Source organism: Mesoplodon bidens (assembly GCF_964165515.1).
Source record: "Mesoplodon bidens genome assembly, chromosome: 5".
NCBI classification, from domain to species: Eukaryota; Metazoa; Chordata; class Mammalia; order Artiodactyla; family Ziphiidae; genus Mesoplodon; species Mesoplodon bidens.
The window spans coordinates 2,472,996-2,498,383 of NC_138161.1; the positions used below are offsets into that span (position 1 = coordinate 2,472,996).

Genomic DNA, 25,388 nt, shown 5'->3' on the forward strand with positions numbered 1-25,388 from the left:
GAGGCCCGTACGTACTAGAGGCACAAGTGCAGGTGAGGAAACAGGACAGCGAGGAGGAGGGGAGGTGGGTGTGGGGTGTGGGGTCCGGTTTTACAGCAGCGGGAGGGGAGGCAGCCTGAGAGGAGGACTCTGAACCAAGCCCTTGAAGATGTGCTCTCTGGGGAACAGGTGTTCCAGGTGGGGGGGGGGCGGGGCGGCAGCAGGTGCAAAGGCCCTGTGGAGGCACCTGCCTAGCAAGGAGGCCAGTGTGTCCTGAGCAGCAGTGTGGGCAGGAGGGAGCAGCGGGGAGCGGGCAGGTGATAAGAGCTGCAGACTTCATCCTGGGAGTCTGACCCTTCTCAGAGTGAAACCAGACAGGGAGACTCAACAGGAATCCACCCCAGTGACCAGAGAGCCGATGGTGGCCAGGACCAGGTGGGGGGGTGGGGCACAGTCCAACACCGGGTGTGTCTGGGGAGGGATTTGCTTAATGTAGAGAACAATCTTATGGGGACCAAGGGGGGAGAGGCGAAGGGATAAACTGGGAGGTTGAGATTGACATATACACATTACTATATATAAAACAGATAACTAATAAGGACCTACTGTAGAGCACAGGGAGCTCTGCTCAATACTCTGTAATGACCTCTATGGGAAAAGAATCTAAAGAAGAGTGGATAAATGTATCTGTATAACTGACTCACTTTGCTGTACAGCAGAAACGAACACAACATTGTAGATAACTATACACCAACAAAAAATTTTTAAAATAAAATAAAAATACTAAGAGACAGAGGAAAAGGAAAGGTTGGCTGTGGGTGTGAGAAGCAGGGAGGAGCCCTGGTAACGGGAGGGATGGGGTCATCGTCAGCTGAGACCGGGAAGCCTTGGGAGGGTCAGGCTGGGAGGCGGACCACGTGACGTGAGACTGAGGGCTGGCCTGTGGACTGAGCCAGTCACAGGTCACCAGTGAGCTTGCCGACCCCAGAGCCATTTGAGAAGTGGGGTGCAGCCCCGGAGAGGGGGGCAGGTGGGGGCAGGGCTGCGAGGTGCACACCCCCTGAGAGGGCAGCAGGGTAGGGGGAAGGCCAGCACGTGTGCACCTGGGGAGGGACCCAGCCCAGGCGGGGATCCCATGGTGGAGCTGGGAGGGAGGCCTGGAGCCACCAACGGCCTCGCGTGGCCCCCGGAACGTGTGGCTGGGAGCACGGCCAGTTCACGGCCCACCCCTCTGTCTGGCTCAGGCCTCCACCTCAAAATGTGGCTCCTGGGGCGTCCACATTGCCTGGGAGCTGCAAGTGCAGAGTCCCAGGTCTGCAGAGTCGGATGCTCTGGGGAGGGTCCAGCAACCTATGTTTCCACAAGGCCTGTGGGGTGGGGTGGGGCAGGGCTGGGTGCTGACATTGGAGAGGGGGCTCTGAGCAGGGGGAGGGAGCAGCCGGGAAAGGCAGCACCGGGGACTCTCTCTTGTTCTGCTCTTAGACCACTGGTTCTATAAAATCGACCTTTATTTTCGGTAGAAATTCTAGAGCGCTACAGCCGTGACAAGATGAATCTGCAGGCTCCTCTCCTTGGTGAGTCCCCGTTTTGCCTTTACTGAGCTATAGTTTCCCTGCCGTGCCGTGCACGGATCTGAGTGCCTGTCTGAGTCTGGCAGGTGGGCCCACCCGTGTAACTCACACCCCTATCACCGTACAGAACATTTCCATCTCTCCAGAGAGTTCCTTGGTGCCACCTCTTGGTAGGGACCTCTGATCTACCTTGGGTCACTGTGGATTCCTTTTGCCTGTTCTGGAACTTTCTATAAAGGGAACAGTCTGGTATGAAACTTTACCCATTTGACTTCTTTCACTCTGAGTACGTCTGGGTTCTTCCATGTGGCTGTGAGTGCTGGTTCTTCATTCCTTCCACTGTCTGGAACTCCCAAGCTTGTTCATCCGCTCACCTGTTGAGGACATCTGGGCTGCTGTGGACAAAACTAATGTGAACCTTCTTGTCCAAGTCCTTGTTGGACCAAGGTTTTCAGTTCTCTTGGGTAAGTAAATAGCTAGGAGTGGAATTCCTGGGCCATAGGGTAGATATGAATTTAGGGAGCGCAGAGTTTTCCAAAACAACTGTGCCATTTTGCATCCCCACCAGCAACATGTGAGGGTTCCAGTTGTTCCACATCCTCACAACTCCTGGTGATGTCTGATTATGGCTATTCTGCTGGGTATATGGTGGCATCTCACTGTGGCTTTGATTTGAATTTCCCTGATGACTAATATTCTTGTGCTATTGGCCACTGGTGTATCTTCCTGTGCAAAATGTCTGTTCAAGTCTTTTGCCTGTTTTAAAAAATGGTTTGCTTGTATCATTAATTTGTCAAGAGTTCTTTACATATTCTATATATGGATATTTGTCAGATATTGTGAAAATGTTTCGAGTATTTTCTCTGAGTCTGGGAGTTGCCATTTCATCTTCTTAGGTTTTGGTATCTCCTGGCCACAGCCTGCAGCCCTGCCCAGCCCCTGCCAGGCCCATCCTCTGCAGGATCAGGACATGTTAAGTGGACAAGAGGATGAGCCCTCACCCAGCTGGGGAGCCAGCCTGGGAAGTGCTGATGGCCTGGCGCTGGGAAGAGCATGACCTTGGAGTGACAGGACGGGGACCCAGCCAACACTGCACAGGAGCAGAAAGCGTGGAGGGAGTTTCCAGGTCAAAGAGCCTCTGGCTGGCATAGCCACATCAGTGTCCTCATCCGCCTCCGCCTGTGGCCCTGAATCCCCTGTGCAGATGCTGGCCACCCACTGGCCCCACCGGGAGTCTGGCAGGCTGGGACCTGGGCCATGGTGGGCCGTGGAAATGCACACTGACACCAGTGTTCTTTGGGGACATCCCTTCCAGCAGGTCCCCACCAACTCCCGTCCCGCTGAGTGTGCAGGGAATAAAGCAGAAAAGTGACCTGCTCCGGGGTCAAAGAGGAGCCCCCTGCGGATTAAGTGTGAGGGAGAAGGAAAGGAAACCCCCAAAATGACCCTCAGCAGAGACAGGTTAGCATCAAGGCCACCCCTCCAGACAATGGCCGAGCCAGGGGGAAGGTGGGGCGGCTGCAGGGTGTGCTGCAAATTTCCATGCGGTGTGTACAGGGTGACTCGATTATTGTGATGAAAACAAGAGAAGGAAAAATAAAACCTCTCCGTCTGGAAGGAGACAAAACAGGTGCGAGCCCTGGGGCAGGCGGGAGATGGTGGGATGGGGCTTCACTAGTTCATCTGTACACTTAAATATGATTTGAATTTAATAACATGCACAGATTAGTTTTTACATGAAAAATAGGAAATAAAGTATAATGGAAAATATTCATAGCACCAAGTAAAATATCAGATAATTAGGAATAAAGATAGGAAGAAATCTGCTGTACCCACATTTTACGTTTTATTTATTTTTATTATTTATTTATTTATTTGCTTGTATCTCTTTTTATTAAGGTATAATTAACATATATAATTTTTTAAAAAGAAGGAACAGAAAGATACACCATGCTTCTGGATTTCATTTCTTAATTGCATTTTAAAAGGCAGTTCTTCCTATCTACGGAACAGAAACAGACTCACAGACATAGAGAACAGACTTGTGGTTGCCAACGGAGCTGGGGGGTGGGGGATGGATGGAGTGGGAGTTTGGGGTCAGCAGACGCAAACGACTGTATATAGAATGGATAAACAACAAGGGCCTACTGTAGGGCACAGGGAACTATATTCGGTATTCTCCAATAAACCATAATGGAAAAGAATATGAAAAAGAATATATATATGTATAACAAATCACTTTGCTGTATAGCAGAAATTAACACAACATTGTAAATCAACTATACTTCAATAAAATTTTTTTTAAAAGGCAGTTCTTCCTTAATTATTCTCTAAAGCTAATGTAATTCCAGTTGAATTACTAAAGGGGGTTTAGAAGTTGAGTCTCATGTTCTTTTGGAAGATGAATGGGCAAGAGACAAGACACTTTTGAAGAGGATCAAGCTGCCTCAGATAAAGTAGTAAAAAGCTACAGTGAGGGCTTCCCTGGTGGCGCAGTGGTTGAGAGTCCGCCTGCCGACGCAGGGGATGCGGGTTCGTGCCCCGGTCTGGGAAGATCCCACATGCTGCGGAGCCATGGCTGCTGAGCCTGCACGTCCGGAGCCTGTGCTCCACCAACAGGAGAGGCCACAACAGTGAGAGGCCCGCGTACGGCAAAAAAAAAAAAAAAAAAAAAAAAAAAAAACTACAGTGAGGAGGGCGGGAGGACTGGTGCCGTGAGACACAGATTGCTGGTGTGAAATGCAAAGCTTAGCACGATATCCAAACACAACTGTGGATTGTTAGGTAACAAATGCCTTGCATGGAATATGTTGGAGGGGGGACTAGATGGACCCGTTGATGAATCATCTTCAGACAAACTAATCAGTGCAAAAAGCGTGCCAAATACCAAAGAAGATCCTGACTAGAATAAAGATGTGTTTACCAAATGAAATAAAAAATGCTAGTATCATTCTGTGGTGGAGAGGGAATGTTTAAGTATGATAGGAAAAGCAAAAACCATGACAGAAAAGACAAAGGCAAGATACTTGTGTATAAAATATTAAAACATTAAAATCAATATAACAAGCTGAAGAAAGTAGTTGTGACATGTATATGAGGATTAGGTAATATCTTTAACATAGAGAATTCTCAAATCCATAAGAAAAAGACAAATACTCAAGAGTTTAAAAAGGAAAAGAAACAGAGAAGAGAGACCTGATTTTCCTAAGTTTTATTCCACAGCCCAACAGCAACAGGGGCTGGAATCCAGCATCGTTTCACCATCAACTTTGGGACTTTTTGAATATCAGTCTATAAAAACTTATAGCCTGTGCACAGATAATAAAAATGGTGTTTTCCACTGAGTGTTTATAAATGTACTGTAAGGGGACTCCCTTGGCGTAAGTGGGCTTGGAGGAAGGGCAGGTTAAATCCAGTAAGCTGGTGGGTCATCGCCATGTTCTCAGGGACATCAGTGCAATGACGTCACCATGAACGGGGGGGCCCAGACAGCAGCCCTGCTCCCAAGGCTCCCCCACGGCAGCTCTGGATGGGGTGCTGTTGGGAAGGGGAGGTGCAGTGACCTGGTGGTGCCCTAAGGCCTCTCATCAGGCAGTTGGGAAGATGTGCAGTCACCGTTTTAGCCAGAAGGGGGGGATGTCTGGTCACTTTTGTGGGTGGCGGAAGACCTGGCTTTTGTGCTCAGACAGATTGGGAAGGGGTCTTGTCTTTTCCACTCCCCTCATCTCTGCACAGAGTGGCCTGTCTGAGGCTGTGCCCTGTGAGGTTGATGGCATCCACCGGGACCACCAGGACACCTGGCTGCAAGGCCAGGCCCTTCTGAGCTGTCAGTGGCTGCCTTCTCTCTCTCTGCATATTTAAAGCATCATTAGTGGTCAAGACAGCGGCAGGCTGGGCGGAGGGTCGGACCAGAGCCTGAGGACCAGTGGGTCACCTTGTGGTCACGCCAACACAAGGGCAAATTCCTCTTTTACCCCCACTGCACTTTGTCTTGGGGAGAAGAATGAATGTTCGTTCATCCATCCATCCATTCCCCCAAGAGCATCACAAAACACCACCACTCGCCTCCCACTAGCGTGAGGTGGGTCATGTGACCTGATATGGTAACTGAAACATGGGCGGGTCCCTGTGTTCCCTTCCCCTGCCCTGGCTGCACATTCCAGATAGAAGAGGGCACTGGCCGTCAGTCTGCCCCACAGGGGCCGGGACCATGAGGGTCAGGAGGAGGGCACAGGACACCAGCCTCTGCTGCTGCAGCCCTGGGCCCTGGGTCGTCAGTGCTGAGGCCTAACCAGCCCACCTGCCCACGTGCCCAGCCTTGGGCCGACAGCCGGCAGCTTCTCCCACCCTCCAGAAGCACGGTCATGGGCAGCCTTGGGAACAGGATGCCCTGGTCAGATTGGTTGGGGCCAGGCGGTATACCATCCCCTGCTTGGAGGTTCGCAACTTCCATCACTGAGCCTTCCATCATAAAGGCTCTGATACGTCCCACAGGAAACACACCCACTTAACATTCCACTTCCCTCAACGCTATTTCAACAGAGACTCTTCCCTTCATGGAACATTTATAGACACTGCATGTGGAGTTGTATGCCTGAAGCACCAGTGTGGGAATCATCTCCAGACCCGCAGGATGACTGAGCCCAGCCGGTCTCCCCAGGAGCCTGTCTCCCCGGGAGCTTACCGTGCAGTGAAAGCATGAAGGCCTGGAGTCGCGAGCCCGCTTAGTGGGGGCGCTGGGCTTTGCACCCCCCATTTCATCCCACGCCCTGGCCCACAGCCCGGGAGATGGGGGGTCTCTGCAGTGCCTCCGCCTGAATGACCTACAAGCAGCCAGGAGCCCAGGCCTGACACCTGCAGGCAAAGGAAAAGATCTGAACCCCAGTCCCTGATGGCCCTCGTGCTCTTGTGGCTTCCCTCATACAGCTTCTGGACAGTGCTCCCATCGTCCCCCACCAGTGTGCGCTCCCAGAGAGGCATGGCTCCACCCGCTGCCAGGCCCCCCCTCTGCTTCATGTGCCCCCCAATCCTCTCCAGATGCCTGTGAGACCCCCTGCTACTCTGGGGCTGCGCAGGAATGCAGAAGGACAGCATGCGGACCGAGCGGTGTAGGGGGTCTCTCCCCATTGCCAGGAAACCTGGTCGGTGCCCTGGCACCAGGACAGGATCCTCCTAGGCCGTACATAGCTGCCCCCAGACCCAGCCTTGGGTGAGGGGCCAAGCCCAACAGGAGTCAGGTGCCGTTCAGGATGCCTTTGGGCCCAAAAGCCTCTGAACTGAACTGAACTGAGATCAAGCTGTGGGTCACCCTGTCAGGCCAGCACCCAGAGGGTGACCACCAGGCCAGGCGGGACCTAACCACAGGCCCACCGTGGCTCTGAGGGTGTGGAGGTTCATGCAGGGGTGTCAGCAGGTCCTCACTGGGCCCGCGCCAGCCCTGCAGAAGTCCCGGCCAGGGAAGGCAGGGGTGTTAGGCAGACTGGGCTGTGTTGGGAGGGACTGGGTTTCACCCAGGAAGCTTCAGAACTGCCCCTCGCAGAGCGTGGCCACTGATGGGTGCGGGGCCATAGGGGGAGTTTGAGCTGGCAGGTGGTCCCCATGGAGATGGAGGCCTGCTTTGTGTCCTGCCCTTTGCTCCCACGCATGTGATTTTCGGGTTTCCTGGGGTGTCCATGAGTGAGGACAGGGGTACCCTTGGCCGGCAGAGGGTCCTGACATGTCAGGGTCTGATGCTGGTGGTGGCCTCAGAGACTGAGCTGGTCACCAAGAGGCCAGCTCCTCTGAGGCCTGTTTCCAAACCACTAGGGCCCCCCCACACACCCCAGACAGTGCTGGTGTCTGCCAAGCTGCAGCAGGGCATACGGTGACCCGAGACCCTGACAGGAAGGCACCTGCCTGGGAGTGTCCTGGGTTCCCCCCACCCCCGTACATGTCCATGTACCCTAGGTGGAACCTCTTCACGTCACCAGGTCAGGTGATCTTGCCCCCAGGCCACCCTCCCTGCTGTTCGGGTCCAACAATGAGAAGACAGTCCCTTCCGTGGAGCTGGAATGGGTCCCTGGAATTCCCACATTCCCCTTCTGTTACAGGAACAACATGGACAGGGCAGAGTGGGGAGCAGTGGCGTGAGATGGGAGTTGGGTGGTGTGGTCAGTTGACAGAGAGGCCTGAACCCCAGTCACTACTGATCCTTATAATAATGTTTAATCTGGTGTCCTAGTTAAAAAACAAAGCTAAATTAAGTAAAAGGAGGAGAAGGCAATCAAGACAATATACTCAAACATGGGGAAAATGATTTCATCGTCGTCATCAGTATTCTCTTCCCTCCACTAAAAAAAGTTTTAATAAACTCTTGTAGAATAAATATTCTAAAATATTTAGAAAGATATGCTCATGGATTGAAAGAATTAATGTTGTTAAAATAACCATATTAGCCAAGGCAATCTACAGATTTGATGAAACCCTTATCAAAATTCCAATGGCAGTTTTCACAGGAATAGAAAAAACAATCCAAAAATTTACGTAGAACCACAAAGACCATGAATTGCCAAAGCAATCTTGAGAAAGAAGAACAAAGCTAGAGGTGTCACACACCCTGATTTCAAACTATGTTACAGAGCTACTGTAATTAAAACAGTATGGTACTGGCACAAAAACAGACACATAGATCAATGGAACAGAATAGAAAGCACAGAAGTAAACCCACGTATATATGGAAAATTAATTTATGACAAAGGAGCCAAGAATATACAATGGGGAAAGAAGAGTCTCTCCAATTAATGGTGTTGGGGAACACTGGACAGCTACATGCCAAAGAATGAAACTGGACCACTATCTTACACCACACACAAAGATTAACTCAAAATGGATTTAAGACTTGAACATAAGACCTGAAACCACAAACTCCTAGAAGAGAACATAGGTGGTAAACTCCTTGACATCAGTCTTGGCAATGGTTTTTTGGATTTGACACCAAAAGCGAAGGCAACAAAAGCAAAAATAAACAAATGAGACTATAATCATACTAAAAAATCTTCTGCACTACAAAGGAAACCATCAACAAAATGAAAATGCAATGTACTGAATGGGAGAAAATATTTGAAAATCATATATCTAATAAGGGGTTAATATCCAAAATATATAAAGAATTCATATAGCTCAATAGCAAAACAACAAACAATTTGATATAAAATCTAGGCAAGGAATCTGGATAGATGTTTTTCCAAAGAAGACATACAGATGGCCAACAGGTACATGAAAATGTGCTCAACATCACTCATCATTAGGGAAATGAAAATCAAGACCGCAGTGAGTTACCACCTCACACCTGTCAGAGTGGCTAGTATCCAAAAGACAAGAAATAACAAGTGCTGGGGAAGGTGTGGAGAAAAGGGGACCCTTGTGTACAGTTGTGAGAATGTAAACTGGTGCAGCGACCATGGGAAACAGTATGGAGGTTCCTCAAAAAAGAAAAAATAGAACTACCATACAATCCAGCAATTCCATTTCTGGATATTCATCCAAAAACAAGGAAACACTAATTTGAGAAGATATCTGCACCCCCATGTTCAGCATTATTTACAGTATTCAAGACATGGAAACACCCTAAGTGCCCATGAATGGATGAATGGATAAAGAAAATATGGTGTATGTATACAATGGAATATTACTCAGCTGTAAAAAAGAATGAAATTTTGCCACTTGTGACAACATGGATTGACCTTGAGGGCATTATGCTAAGTGAAACAAGTCAGACAGAGAAAGAAAAATACCATATGATCTCACTTACCTGTGGAATTAAAAAAAAAAAAAACCTGGGACTTCCTTAGTGGTCCAGTGGTTACAACTCTTCACTCCCAATGCAGGGGGCCCAGGTTCGATTCCTGGTCAGGGAACTAGATCCCGCCGCAACTAAAGATCCCGCATGCCACAACTAAGACCCGGTGCAGCCAAATCAATCAATAAATATTTTTTAAAAATCATAGAAACAGAGAAGGTGGTTGCCAGAGGTGAGGACTGAGGGATGGGCAAATGGGTGAAGAGGGTCAAAAGATACAAATTTCCAGTTATAAATAAATTCCCATAGATACGGATGTGATATACCGGCATGGCGACCATAGTCAATAATACTGTGTTGTTAAAAACAGAGACTATTTTAGAATAGTTTGTATCTACGGAACATTTGTGAAGCTAGGACAGAATTCCCCAAAACCCCACCCCGTCTCCCCTATTATTAACATCTTGCATTAGTGTGATACAATTGTTACAATTAATGAACCCATACTGATACAACATTCACTACACTGAGAAGCCATAGTCTACTAGATGCCCTTGGTTTTCCCCTAATGTCCTTTTTCTGTCCCATTTGGTCACCATGCCTCCTTACGCTCTTCTTGACTGTGACAGTTTTTCCGATTTTCTCTGCTTTTGATGACAGTTTTGAGGAGTCCTGGGCAGGTATTTTGTACGTTCCTGCCCTGGAATTTTCTGGTATTTTTCGCACGGGTGGAGGCAGGGTCACCGTGCGGAGGGAGCCCGCAGAGGTGACAGGCCACCCTCATCTCAGCGCCTCCAGGGCAGTACCGTCCACTCCACTCTTGACGTCGACCTTGACCCCTTGGCAGAGCTGTGTTTGTCAGGTTTCTCACTGCAAAGTTACCCCTGCCTCGTGCAGAGTTTTTGACGGGAAAGTCGGGAGGCCCGGCCCACACCCCAGCAGAGGGGGGAGTTATGTCCCCTCCAGGCCCAAGCTGAGCCCCTTCTCCCTCTGCCCCTTGGCCCCTCCCACCGCAGTAAACGCCCCCCCCCAACCCTTACCCGGCACCTTCACCCCCGCCCTTGAGCTCCCTAAGCCCACTGAACTCCCTCTGCTCACACCTGCCCTCCTGCCACTCCCCCAAGACCTCAGTCCCGCCCCTAAACCCCCCACTCCCACACTCAGTGCCCCATTACTGAGCCCCCCTCACCCAGCCCACACGGCTCTCTTCACCTCTCCCCACCCTGGGGACTCTCCTCCCCCTCCCCGCTCCCCAGACTCCCTAACCGCACCCAACAGGAGCGAGCCCACACGAGCCCCCCCACCCTTCCAGCCAACACCCAGTGGCACTGAGGGCTCCCCCGCCCCTCCCCACTCCCCCGCCCCCGCACGTCACGTCACCCTTCGCACCCCCTTCGCCCAGCAGGCCCAGCACCCCGGGTTCCTGCTGGTTTCTGGAAGGCCCCTTCCCAGGTTCCATGGCCCTCTCTTCCCCGGGGAACCCTGAGCCTGGAAACCCTGGATGGCTCGGAGCTTGACCCGGCCCCGCTGCTGAAAGGGGAGCCGTGTCCCCCGCCCTGTGAAATCAGTGAGGCCCTTTCTCCTTCTCCATAGCCCCCCTGCCTTTGAGGGTCGGGTGGGAGAGACCACAGGCTGGGGTTTGGGGGACAGTGGGGTGGCAGGAGCATGGAGGTGGCTGAGGGGTGCACAGCCAGGGAGGACACAGGAGGAGGGAGGGGCCGTGGTGGACCCTGGGCCCTTCGAGGCCCCCTGCCCTCCCATTTGTGGGGAGAAGCGGCCCACCTGTCCGCGCCCACTGAGCCCCCTCTCGAGGTTGGCACTCCCCACCGGTCTTCCTGCCCCTTGACCCTGGGGGTCGAGAGGGGTATGTCATGGTGGGAGGTGGGTAGGGGCCGGGCTGGGTGGTCTGCTCAGTCCCCATGCTGGGGGTCTGGGGCTCCAAGACGGAGGCTGATGGGACACTTTCTCCCTGTCTGGTGTGCGTCCTGTCTCCTGGTTTGGTGTCCCCGTGGCCACTGCTGCAGTCCTGGACCCGGAAGCAGAGCACAGCATGGACATCACCCTGGTGGGCTCCAGCGAGCAGTCATCCCCACCGTCACCCAGGCTCCACAGAGGTGAGGGCTCATTCAGGTACTGGATCCATCACTTGGGGTGCTGACCCCAGGCCTGGGCAGTGTCTAGGGTTCCCGGCTTCTGGAATACTCCCACATCATTCAGGAGCAGAAGGGCCCCACTCGAAGCCTCCCCCACCCCACCCCACCAGCTCAGATGTTTAACATGTCACCATGAAAGGCAGAGGGGACTGGGGGGAGGTGGTGGCGCTGATCCTCTGGTTCCTGTGACTTCGGAAGTCCTTCACCAAGGACTTGTGAGGCTCATCTCTTGAGGTGTCTAAATTAGGAGACAGGCAGAGGAAGGGGCTACTTATTTTCTTTTCCAGATCTTATTGCATATGAAGTCAAGGTTAACCAGCGAGACATAGAAGGTGAGCATTGCACACCTGCCCAGGTGAAGGGCAGCCAGCTGAGGAAAGACTTGCAGCCTCATTCATTGTCCATCCATGGAAGAGGGCAGTGTATGCCACGGGTGCCCAGCTCGTATCCCCTCCACCTGCCCCAAGGACCCTGACACTTCATTTGAAGCGTACACTTCAGTGTCTTTTAGTGTAATCACAGATATGTGTACCCATCACTACAATCTAATTTTAGGGCATTTTCGTCATGCGCAAAAGAAACTGGTACCCATCCGCAGTCCGTCCTCCTTCCTCACCCCTCTGCCTCCCCTCTTTCAACCCCAGGCAACCATGCATCTACTTTCTCTCTCTTTGCGTTTGCCCATTCTGGATCCCCTGCATTTACATATGAATTTTAGGATCATCTTAGCAATTTCTAAAAAAAAAAAAAAAGAAAGAAAGAAAGAAAGGAAAAGGCCAGCTGGGATTTTTGAGAAGGATTTTGGGGAGGCTGTCCATTTTAACACTATTTAGTCTTCTGATCCATGAATATGGGATGCCCTCCCATCTGTTTGACCATTAATTTCTTTCAAGACTAGTTTGTGGTTTTCAGTGTACAGGTCTTGCCCTTTTTTTGTTATTGTTAAACTTGTTCCTAAGTCTGTTGCTGTGCCTGACGGCATTGTGACACGTTGCCCTGTGGGTTTTCGCCTCAGACGTGTGTATCTGCTGCGGAAGTTTCCAGGTGCACACGCAGCACCCTCTGTTTGAGGGAGGGATGTGCACTCCGTGTAAGGTAAGCAGGGAGGCATGGGGTGGCTTTGTGGAGGCCTTGGAGCAAAGGAGGCAGCCTGGCTGTGCCCTCACCAAGGACAAGTTCCTGGAGTGCCTCTTCTTGTACGACGAGGACGGGTACCAGTCCTACTGCTCCATATGCTGTGCGGGAGAGACGCTGCTCATCTGCGAGAGCCCCGACTGCACGCGGTGAGGCCAGGGGCCCTGGGGGTCCGGGCAAGGGGTGAAGGACCACGGCCCACAAGCCTAGGAAACTCCCATTCTTCTCCGTTCTGCATCCCGGAGTCCCAGGGGGTTCACCCCCCAAAAGTATGACTTTCTCCAAAGCTATCCATTTCCATGTCAAATGTTTCATTTGGTGTATAGCCTTGACCTAGGGGAGAGGGATGTCAGACGATCTGTGCTTGTGATTTTTCTTTCTGTTTTTATCGCCAAGACATAGCTGCTCCCTCCGTGGTTAAGTAGGGCAGTGACAGGAAACCCACGCGGCTGGGGTCAGGCAAGGCGTATTCATTCCCTGCTACATGCCAGCCTGAGCTTCACCCGTGGTCCCCTCCCCTCAGTCCTTCTGGGCCGTCCTGGTATTGACTGCTGCCCTGCCCCAAGTCTGCAGCCCCCACCCACCCCGCAGTGGGTGCACCTGCAGAGATCTTGCCTGGTTTCTCAGGATCTGGAGTTTGGAGGAGGGAGCCAGCTGGTTTCGGGGAGTCTTTGAAAACTGTCACTGCCCACAGACACCCTGCAGCCTCCTGCAGATGGCTGGGTTCCCATCACTCCTGGTCTCCAAGAGGGACCCGTTCCCCTTCCCCGGGCCACAGCCTCGCCTCCCGCCCCTGCCAGCTCTGTCTTTTCACCTGAGCCCGCGTGTGGCTTCCACCCCTCACTCCGGAGCAAGGAGCAGGCTCTCCTCTGCCTGCAGGACCACCGGGGTTTCACCTGGCGGCCAAGGCAGTGGCAGGCCTGTCGCTGTGATTCTCTGTTTGACTCCAGGTGCTTCTGTTTCGAGTGCCTCGACAGCCTGGTGGGCCCTGGGACCTCGGGGAAAGTGCAGGCCATGAATCAATGGGTCTGCTTCCTGTGCCTGCCTTTCCCCCGCAGCGGGCTGCTGCAGAGGAGGAAGAAGTGGCGGGGGTGGCTGAAGGCCTTCTGCGACCGGGAGGCGGTGAGGAAACGGCCGGTGCTCGGCGGCCCTAACTTGGTCCCTTTCCTCTGGTGACGGGCTGCAAAATGCCCATCCGCTCCCTTACGCAATGAAGTTAAGGGCTTTTAAGCAAATGCGCTTTTCCCATCTCCTCTTTGTCCGCTAGATGCTCTGTCTTCTACAAGTCACTTTATTTTTAAAAATATTTTTCTTTTTTTGAAATTAATTTATTGATTTTTGGCTGCGTTGGGTCTTCGTTGCGGTGCGTGGGCTTCTCATTGTGGTGGCTTCTCTTGTTGCGGAGCACAGGCTCTAGGCTCATGGGCTTCAGTAGTTGTGGCACATGGGCTTCAGTAGTTGTGGCTCGTGGGCTCAGTAGTTGTGGCTCACGGGCTCTAGAGCGCAGGCTCAGTAGTTGTCACGCACGGGCTTAGTTGTTCCATGGCACGTGGGATCTTCCCGGACCGGGGCTCGAACCCCTGCTCCCTTCATTGGCAGGCAGATTCCTAACCACTGTGCCACCAGGGAAGTCCCTCTACAAATCACTTTCGCATGGCAGTTTTGTTTCTTCCGAGCCTGGGAATGAGGCATTTGTAGGACGTAGGAGAGGGGCCCAGCAGAGGTGTGCCTCTAGGTCCAGAAAATGGGAGCCAACGCCCGGGCAGGGTCTCCTGGTCCAGCCTGGACAGCTGGCACAGACGTGGGTCCTCTCCAGGATCAAGGCCGGGAGCTGGGAGCTAGGCAGGAGTATGGGCTCATCATGGTGGGTTGAGCTCTGTCCCCCAAAGATACATCCAAGTCCCTGTTACCTGTGAACATGGCCTATGTTGGAAACGGGGTCTTTGCAGACGTAATTTAGTTAAGAATCTTAAGGTAAGGTCATCCTGGATTAGGGTGACATGAAATGCAATGATTGGTGTCATCTAACAGGAAGGAAGGGGACAGAGATGCACAGAGGGAGGGTGGCCATGTGATGGGGAGGGCTGGGTGCTCACCGGGGCGGCCTGAGTCTCGGGCTCTCTCCCCTGTGGCGCGTGGCCAGGCTGGTTCTGGAGAGTTGCCATGCACGGCATTGCTGGGCCACCACAGGGGCACACGGTAGCCCCACCACCCAGCGCTCCCTGAAACCAGATGGGAGCAGGTGCCTTTATGGTGCTTTTAGGAACAAGGTGCCTGCACTCCCCGTAGAGCCTTCTCTAGGTCCGGTGAGCGGCAGAAACCCTCCCTCTCAGGGCAGAAAGACCCCGTGCCGGCAGACTGCAGGACGAGTTTCTCACCGAAGGGAGAGGGGGTTGCCGCTCACAACTGGGATTGCTGCCACTAGAGCTGGAGCACAGCGGGAAGGAGGCACTGCGCCTGCGGCTGCCGCGGGGGGCCAGGACGTGTGTCCCCAAGTGTCCCTCAGGGCTGTGCCTGCGCCGGATCCGCCCTGCCCTCCTCACCTCCCCACGCCTCCTCTGGGCAGCCTGCCCTCCCCTACACTCGCCCGCCACTTCACTCGCTGCCTGCGTTGGGCGCTGTCCACCTGCTCCAGCCCTGGGCAGACCCTTTCCCGTGGGGCTCGGGGTCTCTTGGGACCCCCCCTCCCCCGACCCCAGGCAGTGCCCCTGCCTAGGCCTGGAATCCCATCCGCAGCTCATGGGAGGCCAGGCACTCCCACGTGCAACCTCCTTTTCCTCGCACCTGCCTTTCCTTTGCTAGAGATGGCCCAGGTTGGGGGCTTGGTGTGGAAGGCAGAGGCCCTCGTCCTGGGGGATGGGTGCGGTCTCCTGGAGGCCTGGGGGTCAGTGCAGTCAGGGCGGGGCCAGCCGCCTCGGCAGGTGTGTCATCATTCATCAGGGGAAAAGCTTCTGCAGAGCCAGAAAGAATGTTTCTTGTCACTCATGGGCTCTACAGCCAAGCAGTCATCAGAACATCCTTGTTTTTTTTACAAAATAAATAGGAGAGTCCCCTTGAGATGTACAAAACCGTGCCCGTGTGGAAGAGAGAACCCGTCCGGGTGCTGTCCCTTTTTGGGGACATCAAGAAAGGTGGGTGCAGCGATGTCTGAGGACTGACAATGGAAGATGCGTCTGCCTGGAGCGAGACCCACGGGGGGGCTGGGGGAGTGGGCGGTGAGCGGGGTCGAAATGTCCCCTATGCTGCACTTCACTTGCTGCATGTTTGAGGCTGGGGACCTGAGGGTCACCTTCAGGAGGGGAGGGTTGCGGGAGCGCCTGGGGCTCCTTCCTTCAGCAGGGATGCCTTGGAAAGAAAATTCACGTAGCAGGACGGTGGGTGTGAAACGCTGTAGTGAGGGCCATGGGGCCCAGGCTCTCTGCCTAGGACAGCCCTGCCCACGGCCACCAAACCTCAGACACCTCCACATACCTGGCCACCTTATAGGGCTGCCCCACCCCTCGCAGGGCTCCCTGCACCCTCCCTCTCTACCCAAATCTCCCAGATTGCCCAGGCTGGTCACGTGCTGCATTCCAGCCTTGCCTGGGTGTCCTGCCCCTCTGTACCCTGAGCAGACCCCACCTGCTGGTGCCTTTGGAAATCCTATGGATTCTCCTGGGCCCGGAAGATGTAAGAAGAATCCGTGAAAATATGCCTTGTCTCTGGCCAAATGGAATGGGGGGAGGGGGCGTCCACCCCGCTTCTGGCACTATGCCCCGTGTCTTGCGTAGTGTGGTCACAGTGGCCTCATGCACACCCGTGTTAGGGACCTGGGGGCTGAGGCGCACAGAGTGGGCACAGCTTTCCCCTGAAGGAAGCCCATGGCCGCCCAGTCTTCAAGTCCCTGCCCGGATGATGCATCCTTAGTTCAATTTGTTAAGATTCTTTCTGGGCTAGTTGTCCCATGCCCAGGCTGCAAACTCCCCTGCAACCCAGCCGTGTCACACAGCCTGACCAGGTGACATCAGCGTGGACTGCCACCACCCAGTGGTTTCCTAACCCAGAGAGTGACACTGCAGCCAGGAGGGCGTGGTTTTGCAACAAATTGCTTGACTTTCTGAAATCAGTTCTCAGTGGAGTTTGCTTGCTCGCCCCTGTCGTGCGATTGAAAAGATAAAGTCTGCTTGCTGAGGGCAGCCCTTTAGTTCCACATGGGGTCAAAAACCAACGTCAGCCCTGTGTGTCCCCTTTGTTCCCCACCCAGAGCTGATGAGTCTGGGCTTTTTGGAATATGGTTCTGAGCCGGGAAAACTGAAGCATTTGGATGATGTCACCAACGTAGTGAGAAGGGACGTAAGTACTGCTGTGTTCCTCCAGGCGCCAAGGGGTGAGAGAGACTGGGGGGAGGGGGTGCGCCGGGGGCGGGGGACTGGACAGGAGGAGGAGGGGGAGGTGCAGCCCGGATGCTCTGTCCCCAGCAGGGCCCACCTGGGTGGGTGTCGGCCCCCCACGGCGGGAGAGCTGAGAGAGGCATGTCCGTAGCCCCCCGCTGCCCACCGCCCAGAGGAGAACCATTGGCCAAGGCTCCTGCCCGACTTGTTGAAATCCAAGGGGCCTATCCCACCACCTGTGACGATGCAGCCCTGGGAGGGGGATTCCCCCCCTAAAATAAAGTGCTGAGTCTTGAACACAGCCACCACTGATGGTTTGAAAACATTCTCCGAGCACTGTCATGAAACGTTCTGGCTCCCTTGAAGGCTATTTCCTGCTGTCCTGGACGGCGGCCTTGGAGGAAGGGCCTAAAAATGACTCAGCAGCTGGGCCTCCAGCCACCGAGGATGGGAAAGGGCCGGGACGCCTCCTCTGTGGCCTCAGGGCAGGAAGACCTAGTCCGTCACCCGCTCACCCACGCAGCCTCTCACAGGAGAATTAGAGCCCGTAATCCCCAGAGCCCAACAACCACAGACACGGGGTCAGAGGGGCCGGAGCACTGGCCATAGAAGGTGGCAGCAAGGAAGCAGCCAATGTGGGGGGACCCACTTCACCCCCCGGGTGCCGGCAGGGCCTCTCAGCTCTTCTCCCCATCTGGCCAGGGGGCCGTGTCCCAGGGGCCAGCCCTCCTCTCTGGCTGAGACTGGAGATGCCCCCCTCCTCCGTCCCCCTGGGGTCTGCCCTGCCCCGAAGCCCAGGACAGCTCTCTTCTTGCCCTCCGGCCCCTTCGAATGTCCCACCAGGAAGCATTTCTGGAGCCTGCGCCCACCCGCACACTCGTCCCAGGCTCCCCAGGGCGGGGTCCTCCCTCCCACGGCAGGACGGTCAAGGCGGGACCGGAGGGTGACACGAGCCCTCTCCAAGTAGCAGGGCTGCAAGAACAGATCAGACATGGAGGGGCTCTCGCTGGTGCAGCCAAGGGTCCAGACACTCCCTCCTGTCACAAGCTTTCGCGTCTCAGGGGTGACAGTGGCTCACGTGTGGCGTCATCACTCGGTTCCCCAACGACCAGTCCTGGCTTCACTCCTTTTTCACAAGGCCTGTAAAATGGGCCTTCCCACCGTGCAGCCCACCCTAGAGGTGGGGGTGTCCGGCTTCCACGTCTACACAGCCATACCTGGCCACGGGTTTTGGGGGATTTAAAGTGCACACTGGCGGGTTCTCGGGGACAGCGGGGTGTTCCCTCTAAGACCTTGCTTCCTTCACGACCTTTCCTGGGGTCATTTCAGCAGCCACCTTCGTGTAGAGTGCTGGGATGCAGGTCCCGGGCCCCCAGCCCATGCTCACCTCCTCTAGCCCCCTTGCCCCTTCCCTGTCCAGACCCCCTGCTGTACTTGTGCCGGTCAGCAGGCTTCACCGGAGCCCGGTGCCCATTTGCCACCAGGAGTTCGTCTGGGTCAGGGTCAGAGCTGACTGTGACAAGGCATGTCAGGCTGGGGACACGTGAGGCTGGAGGCTAATGCTGGGTGTCGGCTCCTGTTAAGTGACTTGGGGAGGGTCCGGGGAAGCCACGTCTGCTCTGGACGGGCTGCTGTCAGAAAGCCAGGGATCCAGTGTTTGAGTCTCTCAATTGTTTTCCAAGAAGAGTGACACGGGCTAGAGTCTCTAACCGGGTCCCTCAGTTACCTGGGCCCCTGATGGGGGAAGGGAATCCTCAGCGTCTCAGCTCAGGTGGGATTGTAGGGGCCTGGACGGGGCTGGGGGGCGGGGGAGGTGTAGCAGGGGCGGCTTGCGCTCGCCAGGGAAGGCTGCCTGCTGCCCAGTGACCCATCGGGGCTTCCAGCTGTATTTCCCAGCAACATACAGAATCCACATGAATCCTTGGGGGCCCCGAGCCACCCTCCCTGGAGGGTCTGTGAGGGCCACGCCCGGCACAAAGGAATCACCGCGCTCCCCAGGGCTCTGCTGAGGAGCCGGCCTCCCCGAGATGATAGAGAAAGCGGGGCTCCCTGCACCCCCTGAACCAAGGGGCAGGTCTGACCCGCTGGGTTTCACCTCCCCCCGACCCCTTCCATGAGGGTCAGCCTGAATCACACGGTCAGACAGAAAAGTTGCCCGGCCCCGGGGGAGCTCTCTGCCCTCCTGAGCCACCTGCGCTCTCCTGCAGGTGGAAGCATGGGGCCCCTTCGACCTCACCTACGGCTCTACGCCCACGCTGGGCCACGCCTGCGGCCAGCCCCCAGGTAAGAGGCCTGGCCATCTGCTCAGACTCCAGAGCCTCTTGTCCGCCACGCCCTCCCACGCACCCCAGCCCTCCTCAGGGAGGGCAGGAATTGCAAACTGTCTGCATTCTTAAAAAATCAGCTTTATTGGGGTATCAGAGACATAGGTCAATTGTCCGTATTCAGTGAGTATAGCGTGGTGGGTTTTGAAGTGCGAACCCTGTGAGCCATCACCACAACCAAGACAGCGAGTGGGTCCGTCACCCCAGGGCGGCCTGGAGCCCCTCCCACCCCATCCGCAGGGCTGTGTGTCCCTGTGGGGCGACACCCAGCCTCCTGCACCTGTGCCCTCGAGGCTGCTGCGGGAGCAGGACTGCCCTGGGGAGCAGGCGGCCCCGCCCCCACCAGAGCCCCACCCTTGCGTCCCGGGTCCCTCCAGGCAGAGCCCAGACCCACCTGATTGCTCCCCACCCAGCGTGGTACCTGTACCAGTTCCACCGCATCCTGCGGTACGCGAGGCCCCGGCCAGGCAGCCCCCAGCCCTTCTTCTGGATGTTCGTGGACAACTTGGTGCTGACCAAGGACGACCGCGTCGTGGCCACTCGCTTTCTGGAGGTGGGTGCGGGCCGCGGCCTCCCCGAGGGACACTTGGGGCCCATGGGGGCACCACTCAGGTCCCGGTCCCGAGGCCTGGGATTTCAGAGTTCACAGGCCCCACGAGGGCCGTCTCACCACTGAGATCCCAGGTGCCTTTGCCCTGCTCTGGATTTAAGATGCCGCCACCTCGGCTCATGTCCTTCTCCTCCCCGCCACCCCATCTGTGCGCATGCACACTCACACGTGCACACGCATCACACTCGCACACCACAATGTGCAGTGCGCCGGTCAGTTACACACACACACACTCAAACCCATCCTGGGGCACCGACGGCCTTGCTGTTTCTGTCCTCAGGCCCAAGTCCTGACCATTAGGGCAGCCACTTTTGGACTCAGTGACCGGTTTGTCCAGGGCTGACCTGGCCCGTCCCTCCCAGCTGACCCCCACACAGGGCAGCCCCAGGCCAGGCCCGGAGTCTCCGCAGTGAAAGTCTCCTGTCTTCCCCACCCCTGCTGTCCCCACTGCACTTGACTTCGGGTCCTTGGCCACCTCCAGGACGTCTCCACAAACCTACACATCTGCCCGCCCCGCTGCCCTGCGTCGGGCTTTTTTCACTTAACCGTTACCTTGGAAATCGTTCTGTTGGAAAAGTACCTTTCTCACTCTTTGTTTTGACGTATGTGTTTGTTTTGTGCAGTTTGACTTTGTATGGATGTGAAAAATGCCTTTAACCTGTTCCCGGGAACAGATAGCTGGGCTGTTTCCAATCTCTTGCTCTTACAAACAGTGCTATGAGGACGAGGCGTGAGGGGGGACATCCGCGGGGTGGATTCCGGAAGTGAGGCCGGGGGGTCCATGTGCCGTTTTCGGGGTTGCTGCCACTGCCCCAGGAGGGTGTCCACGCAGACCCCCCCGGCGGCCGAGCCGCCGTTCCCCTCACCTGCCCACGGGGTGTCCCCCGCTCTGCGTTCCCTCGCCTTGCCTCCCAAATGTCCCGTCTTCTTCCCTCCTATGCAGCTGGGATTTTCCATTTTGTATCTTACTGGTTTGATTCAAGAAACTATCGATCTCTCTACATTAATTTAGCTTCCGCTGCCTTCTTGGATTACCTTGTGGATGGTAGTGGTTTATAGTTGATTCAGTTAGACTTTCTAGGTATTTGAGCAGATTATCTGCAAGTCATGATCGTTTTTTCTTTCTAATTTTGTACCTCAGATACGTTTCTCTTGTCTCACGTGGCATCACAGTAGTGATGAGACATGCCTGCCTGGTTCCTGACTTTCACGTAAATGTTTCCAGTGTTTCTCTACTAAGCTGATGCTGGCTTTGAGGTTGAGGTTGATAAATTTCACTATGTTAAGGAAATTTCCAGCAGTTTCCCTTGATTTCTATTTTTTGAGCCATTTTATCAAGAATAATTGTTGGATTCTGTCAAATGTTCTTTTTTACGTCTATGGAGAGAATTAAGTTCCTTCTTTAGATCTATTAATAGGATATAATATACTAACAGATTTCCTAACAGTGATCCGTCCTTGCATTCCTGGAAAATACGCACGTAGTCATGGTGTATGGCTGTTCTGACAGATTGCTGAAATCTGGTGAATAGCATTTCCTGTAGGATTTTTTGCTTTGATGAGCACGAGAGGTGGATGTGTGAGGTTTTCTTGTTTTGTGCTATTTTTGTCGGGTTGGGATGTCAATGTTAAGTTTGCTTCATAAAAATATTTTAAAATTTGACAGACTTTTCCTGTGCAGTTGCCGGGATTGATTGTTGTTGCCATTGTTTTAAAATGGAAACAACTCTTCTGTGGGAACTAATCTGTTAAGATTTTCAATCTTTTCTGAGATCAATTTGGTAAGTTATGTTTTCCCGGAATGTCACCCATTTAATTAAAGTTTAAAAATCATTTTCATAGGGTTGAGCAAAGTGGCCTCACGATTCTCTTACTTTCTTCCGCATCTGTGGTTATTTCTGCTTTTTAGGAAGCCTGGAATTTTTAAATACTGACATGTCACCACATCTCAGCAGTCATGATGAGGCTTGTAAGGTGACCTGTTTACTGAAAACTCTATGAATAGTAATCATGAGTCTAGACAAAAAGCACAGTCTCCAAACCTGGGTGCCAGCCGTCAGCAAACTTGGAGGACAGCAAGGATACTGACTCTTGATCGTTTTGTGAGCACATTTGGTAGATCGGAATTGGTCCCAAATCAGAAGTAGGCAAAAAAGAGACCTTCCCATGTGTCCTGTCACTGCTCCCATCTTGCTGTGGAACCACATTCCTGCTGACGGCAGGCAATAGCTAGACGTGCCCAATACAGGACTGTCTCTTTCTGCCCTGCGCCTGATGGTACATTCAGGTGTGAGCTCTCCTCCCGGCCAGGGGTCTGGACACGGGAGGAGACTGATGTGTCCAGGGATGGTCAGACTTGGGAACGGTCCACGTGGGCCTTTCTGCACACCCCACCACTCCGAGTCCAGAGAGGTAGAGTTCAGGCCACCTGGTTGGGTGTCGGGGACTGGATGACCTCCCTCCTGCCACGACTCCCCCCCAGCCCCTCCTTCCCTGACCTTCCGGTGCTTCCTAGGGAGACTGCGGCCCCAGGATCCAGCCACTCCCTCGGCCCCTGTGGGCATCGTGAAGCATCGGCCCTTTAGGAAACTCTGCTGTCTGCCCGCAAAGCCTCTTATCTGCCTGAGATGACGTATCTCTTGGCTCAAAGGACAAGGACTTCTTTGTCCTTTATGGGGATCCACCTCTGCCGTGGAGCAGGCGGGGAGTCCCTGGGCCAGGTGACCTGTGGGAGAGAAAATAACCTACCAGTTAAAAGGTCTAAAATAGGGCCTCCCTGGTGGCGCAGTGGTTGAGAGTCCGCCTGCCGATGCAGGGGATACGGGTTCGTGCCCCGGTCTGGGAGGATCCCATATGCCGCGGAGCGGCTGGGCCCGTGAGCCATGGCCGCTGGGCCTGCGCGTCCGGAGCCTGTGCTCCGCAACGGGAGAGGCCACAACAGTGAGAGGCCCGCATACCGCAAAAAGAAAAAAAAAAAAAAAAAAAAAAAAGGTCTAAAATAATATCTCGGCTTTTTTCCTTATAAGGTGATACATAAGAAAAAAGATGTGACGTGTAAGCAATGTTGAGTGGGAGACATACTCGGTCTAGGAGGCCTGGGACGCTGTTCTGGGCTCAGGTGTGGTGCCCACGGTGGCTGAGGCCTGTGGGTCCCCCCAGTTCATAGTTGATGTTTTTATCCCTCAGACTGACCCGGTGACCATCCAGGACGTCCATGGCAGTACCATCCAGAACGCCGTGCACGTGTGGAGCAATATTCCCGCCGTGAAGAGGTATTTCCTGTGCATTTGCGGTCCCTGGAAGCTTGGAGGGACACCGGGTGCTTCGGGTTCACCAGGGAAACAAGTCTGAGAGTGCAAGAGAGCAGAGGGTTTTCTACACAGAGCCGTGCCCGGGGCAGCCTCTGTGCCCAGGTCAGGGGCCGCCCCACAAATCCTGGACAAGCTCAAGGTCAGCGGTGCCCCCTTTCCACCTCGGGGACCTTCTCCCCGCTTTGCACTGGTGCCTCTGAGCGTCTCACCTCCGGATGAACCCCTGGACGGGAGCCACGCGGCACGTGTGCCCCGGTCCCGGTCCCCACTCCCCAGGCTCCGGGCACCTGCCTCGCCCCGCACAGCCCCACGCTCACAAGCACACACCCGCTGTCTCACAGGCTCACACTCATCACACACAGAGCACACACTCACACAAGCCCACATCCTCACGGGCACCCCACTGTGTGCGTTTGGGCCGCACTGATCTTCTTTCAGCCCCTCAGACAGGCCTGCCTTGGGCTTTCACACACACACATACACACACACACACGCGTGCACACACACATACGAGGGCACAAGTGCACATGCACACACGCATTCGTGCACACACAGACGGGCACACACACGCACACACGGCCTTCGGTGCTCCTGGAACATTCTCAGGACTGGTGATTCTCACGCACGTCCCCTCACCAGCCCTGCACACCCACAGCCCTGGTCCGGCCACCCCGCTGCTTCAGGCAGCCTTTCTGCTCCCGGGACCCTGCTCTCCTCCACTGTCCCTGCCACACACCGCCCCCCAGAGCCCTTGAGGAGAAGGCCGCCTCCTCCCCCAAGCCCCACGCGTCTGGCCTTTGCCTTTGTGTTGGACCAACGTGGCCTGCATCTTCCAGGACAGTAAGTCATGGGTCCGCCCCCTGGCAGTGCCTGGAAACTTCTTTTCATCACCTCCCGGTGCCAGTCTTTGCGCCGCTCACGCTGTGGCACCCACCAGGCCCCCAGCCAGGGCTGTAGCGGGGAGGTGGGGAGCTAGGTGAAGCAGGTTCCGAAACTTTATCTTTTCGGAAGACCTGAGGGTCACCCCACCTCCTCCACGGCGTCTCCCCACTTCTCTCCCCTGGAGGTGGGTGATGGGGCCTGGGCCCCAGGAACACAGCAGGGGCTTCCCTTGAGGCTCACGTTGCCTCAGTCGTGAGGGAGGCCCCCCCTCACTGGAATAGGGACCATTGTGCTGGGATGATGGGCAGCTGCCTTCAGACGGCACCGGCCTCCCGTGGACAGTGGAGGTGCCCCGAGGAGGCGGGCAGGGAGGGCACCGGGAGGGGCGCTGTGTGTTTCTGGCACCTTGTCCATGGCCTTCACCACCACCCCCAAACTGAGCCGAGAAATGTTCCCCGAGTCCAGAGAGGTGCCAGGCGCCACGTCTGCAAGACTTGAGTCCCAGGGTTGCATCACACGATGAGTGGGGTCCCTGCCGCGTGGCCCTCCGGCACAGGCAGCCCAGGGCCCGCAGGCAGCCGTGCTCAGCTCGGGTGCAGCAGGACCCTCGGAAGGGCCATGGAACACCGCTTGACCAGCCTTGCCCACAAGTCCCGCACTCCCTTCTCTGTGGGTCTGCTCCGAGGTGGCCTCTCCACCCTGAAAGTGAGACCTGCTGAGCTGGGCCAGTGGTCTGCCCTTGGGGACCCTCTGTGCACCCGTCTCGAGTGACAGGCCCCTCCCTGGGAGGGGTGTGGGAGTCATCGTCCCCTACTGCCCAGGACATGCTTGTCATCCCACCATGGGGTGAAAAACTCACAGAAGGCAGGTGGGGTCTTTCTCTCAGAGACCTCAGGTAATCTAGCGAGACTGGCACCCCCCAGCTTTCCAGGTGGCCGCCCTGCCCACGGTCTCCCAGGAGCCCTTGGGTGGGTACCAAGCCCCCGCTCTCCTTCACAGCAGGCATTCGGCTCTGGATTCCCGGAAGGAATTATCCCTGCTGGCTCAGGACAGGCAGAGAGCAAAGCCCCCCACTCAGGGCCCAGCCATGCTGGTGAAGAATTGTTTTCTCCCCCTGAGAGAATATTTCAAGTATTTTTCAACAGAACTCACTTCCTCTTTATAAATGAGTCATTATACCGTGAAAAAAAAAAAAGACTTTTCCTAGAACAAAGACAACTTTCCTTACATTGTTTTTTTCCTTTTCAAATTATTATTTTATTTGCTTAACTTTGGAT

At 54.8% G+C, this 25,388-nt stretch overlaps 1 protein-coding gene across 1 annotated transcript; it reads left to right on the forward strand.

The window, feature by feature from the left end:
* Window positions 1-10,992: 10,992 nt before the first annotated feature.
* On the forward strand, window positions 10,993-25,319 carry DNMT3L (DNA methyltransferase 3 like; the record flags this gene model as incomplete). Its single annotated transcript, XM_081234724.1, has 11 exons — window positions 10,993-11,191; window positions 11,352-11,441; window positions 11,768-11,812; window positions 12,496-12,763; window positions 13,565-13,736; window positions 15,658-15,745; window positions 16,858-16,946; window positions 19,192-19,267; window positions 19,722-19,861; window positions 23,105-23,190; window positions 25,111-25,319. 11 exons carry the CDS (start codon window positions 10,993-10,995, stop codon window positions 25,274-25,276), a joined length of 1,419 nt encoding a protein of 472 aa, XP_081090850.1. The 3' UTR covers window positions 25,277-25,319.
* Between the last annotated feature and the right edge of the window lie 69 nt (window positions 25,320-25,388).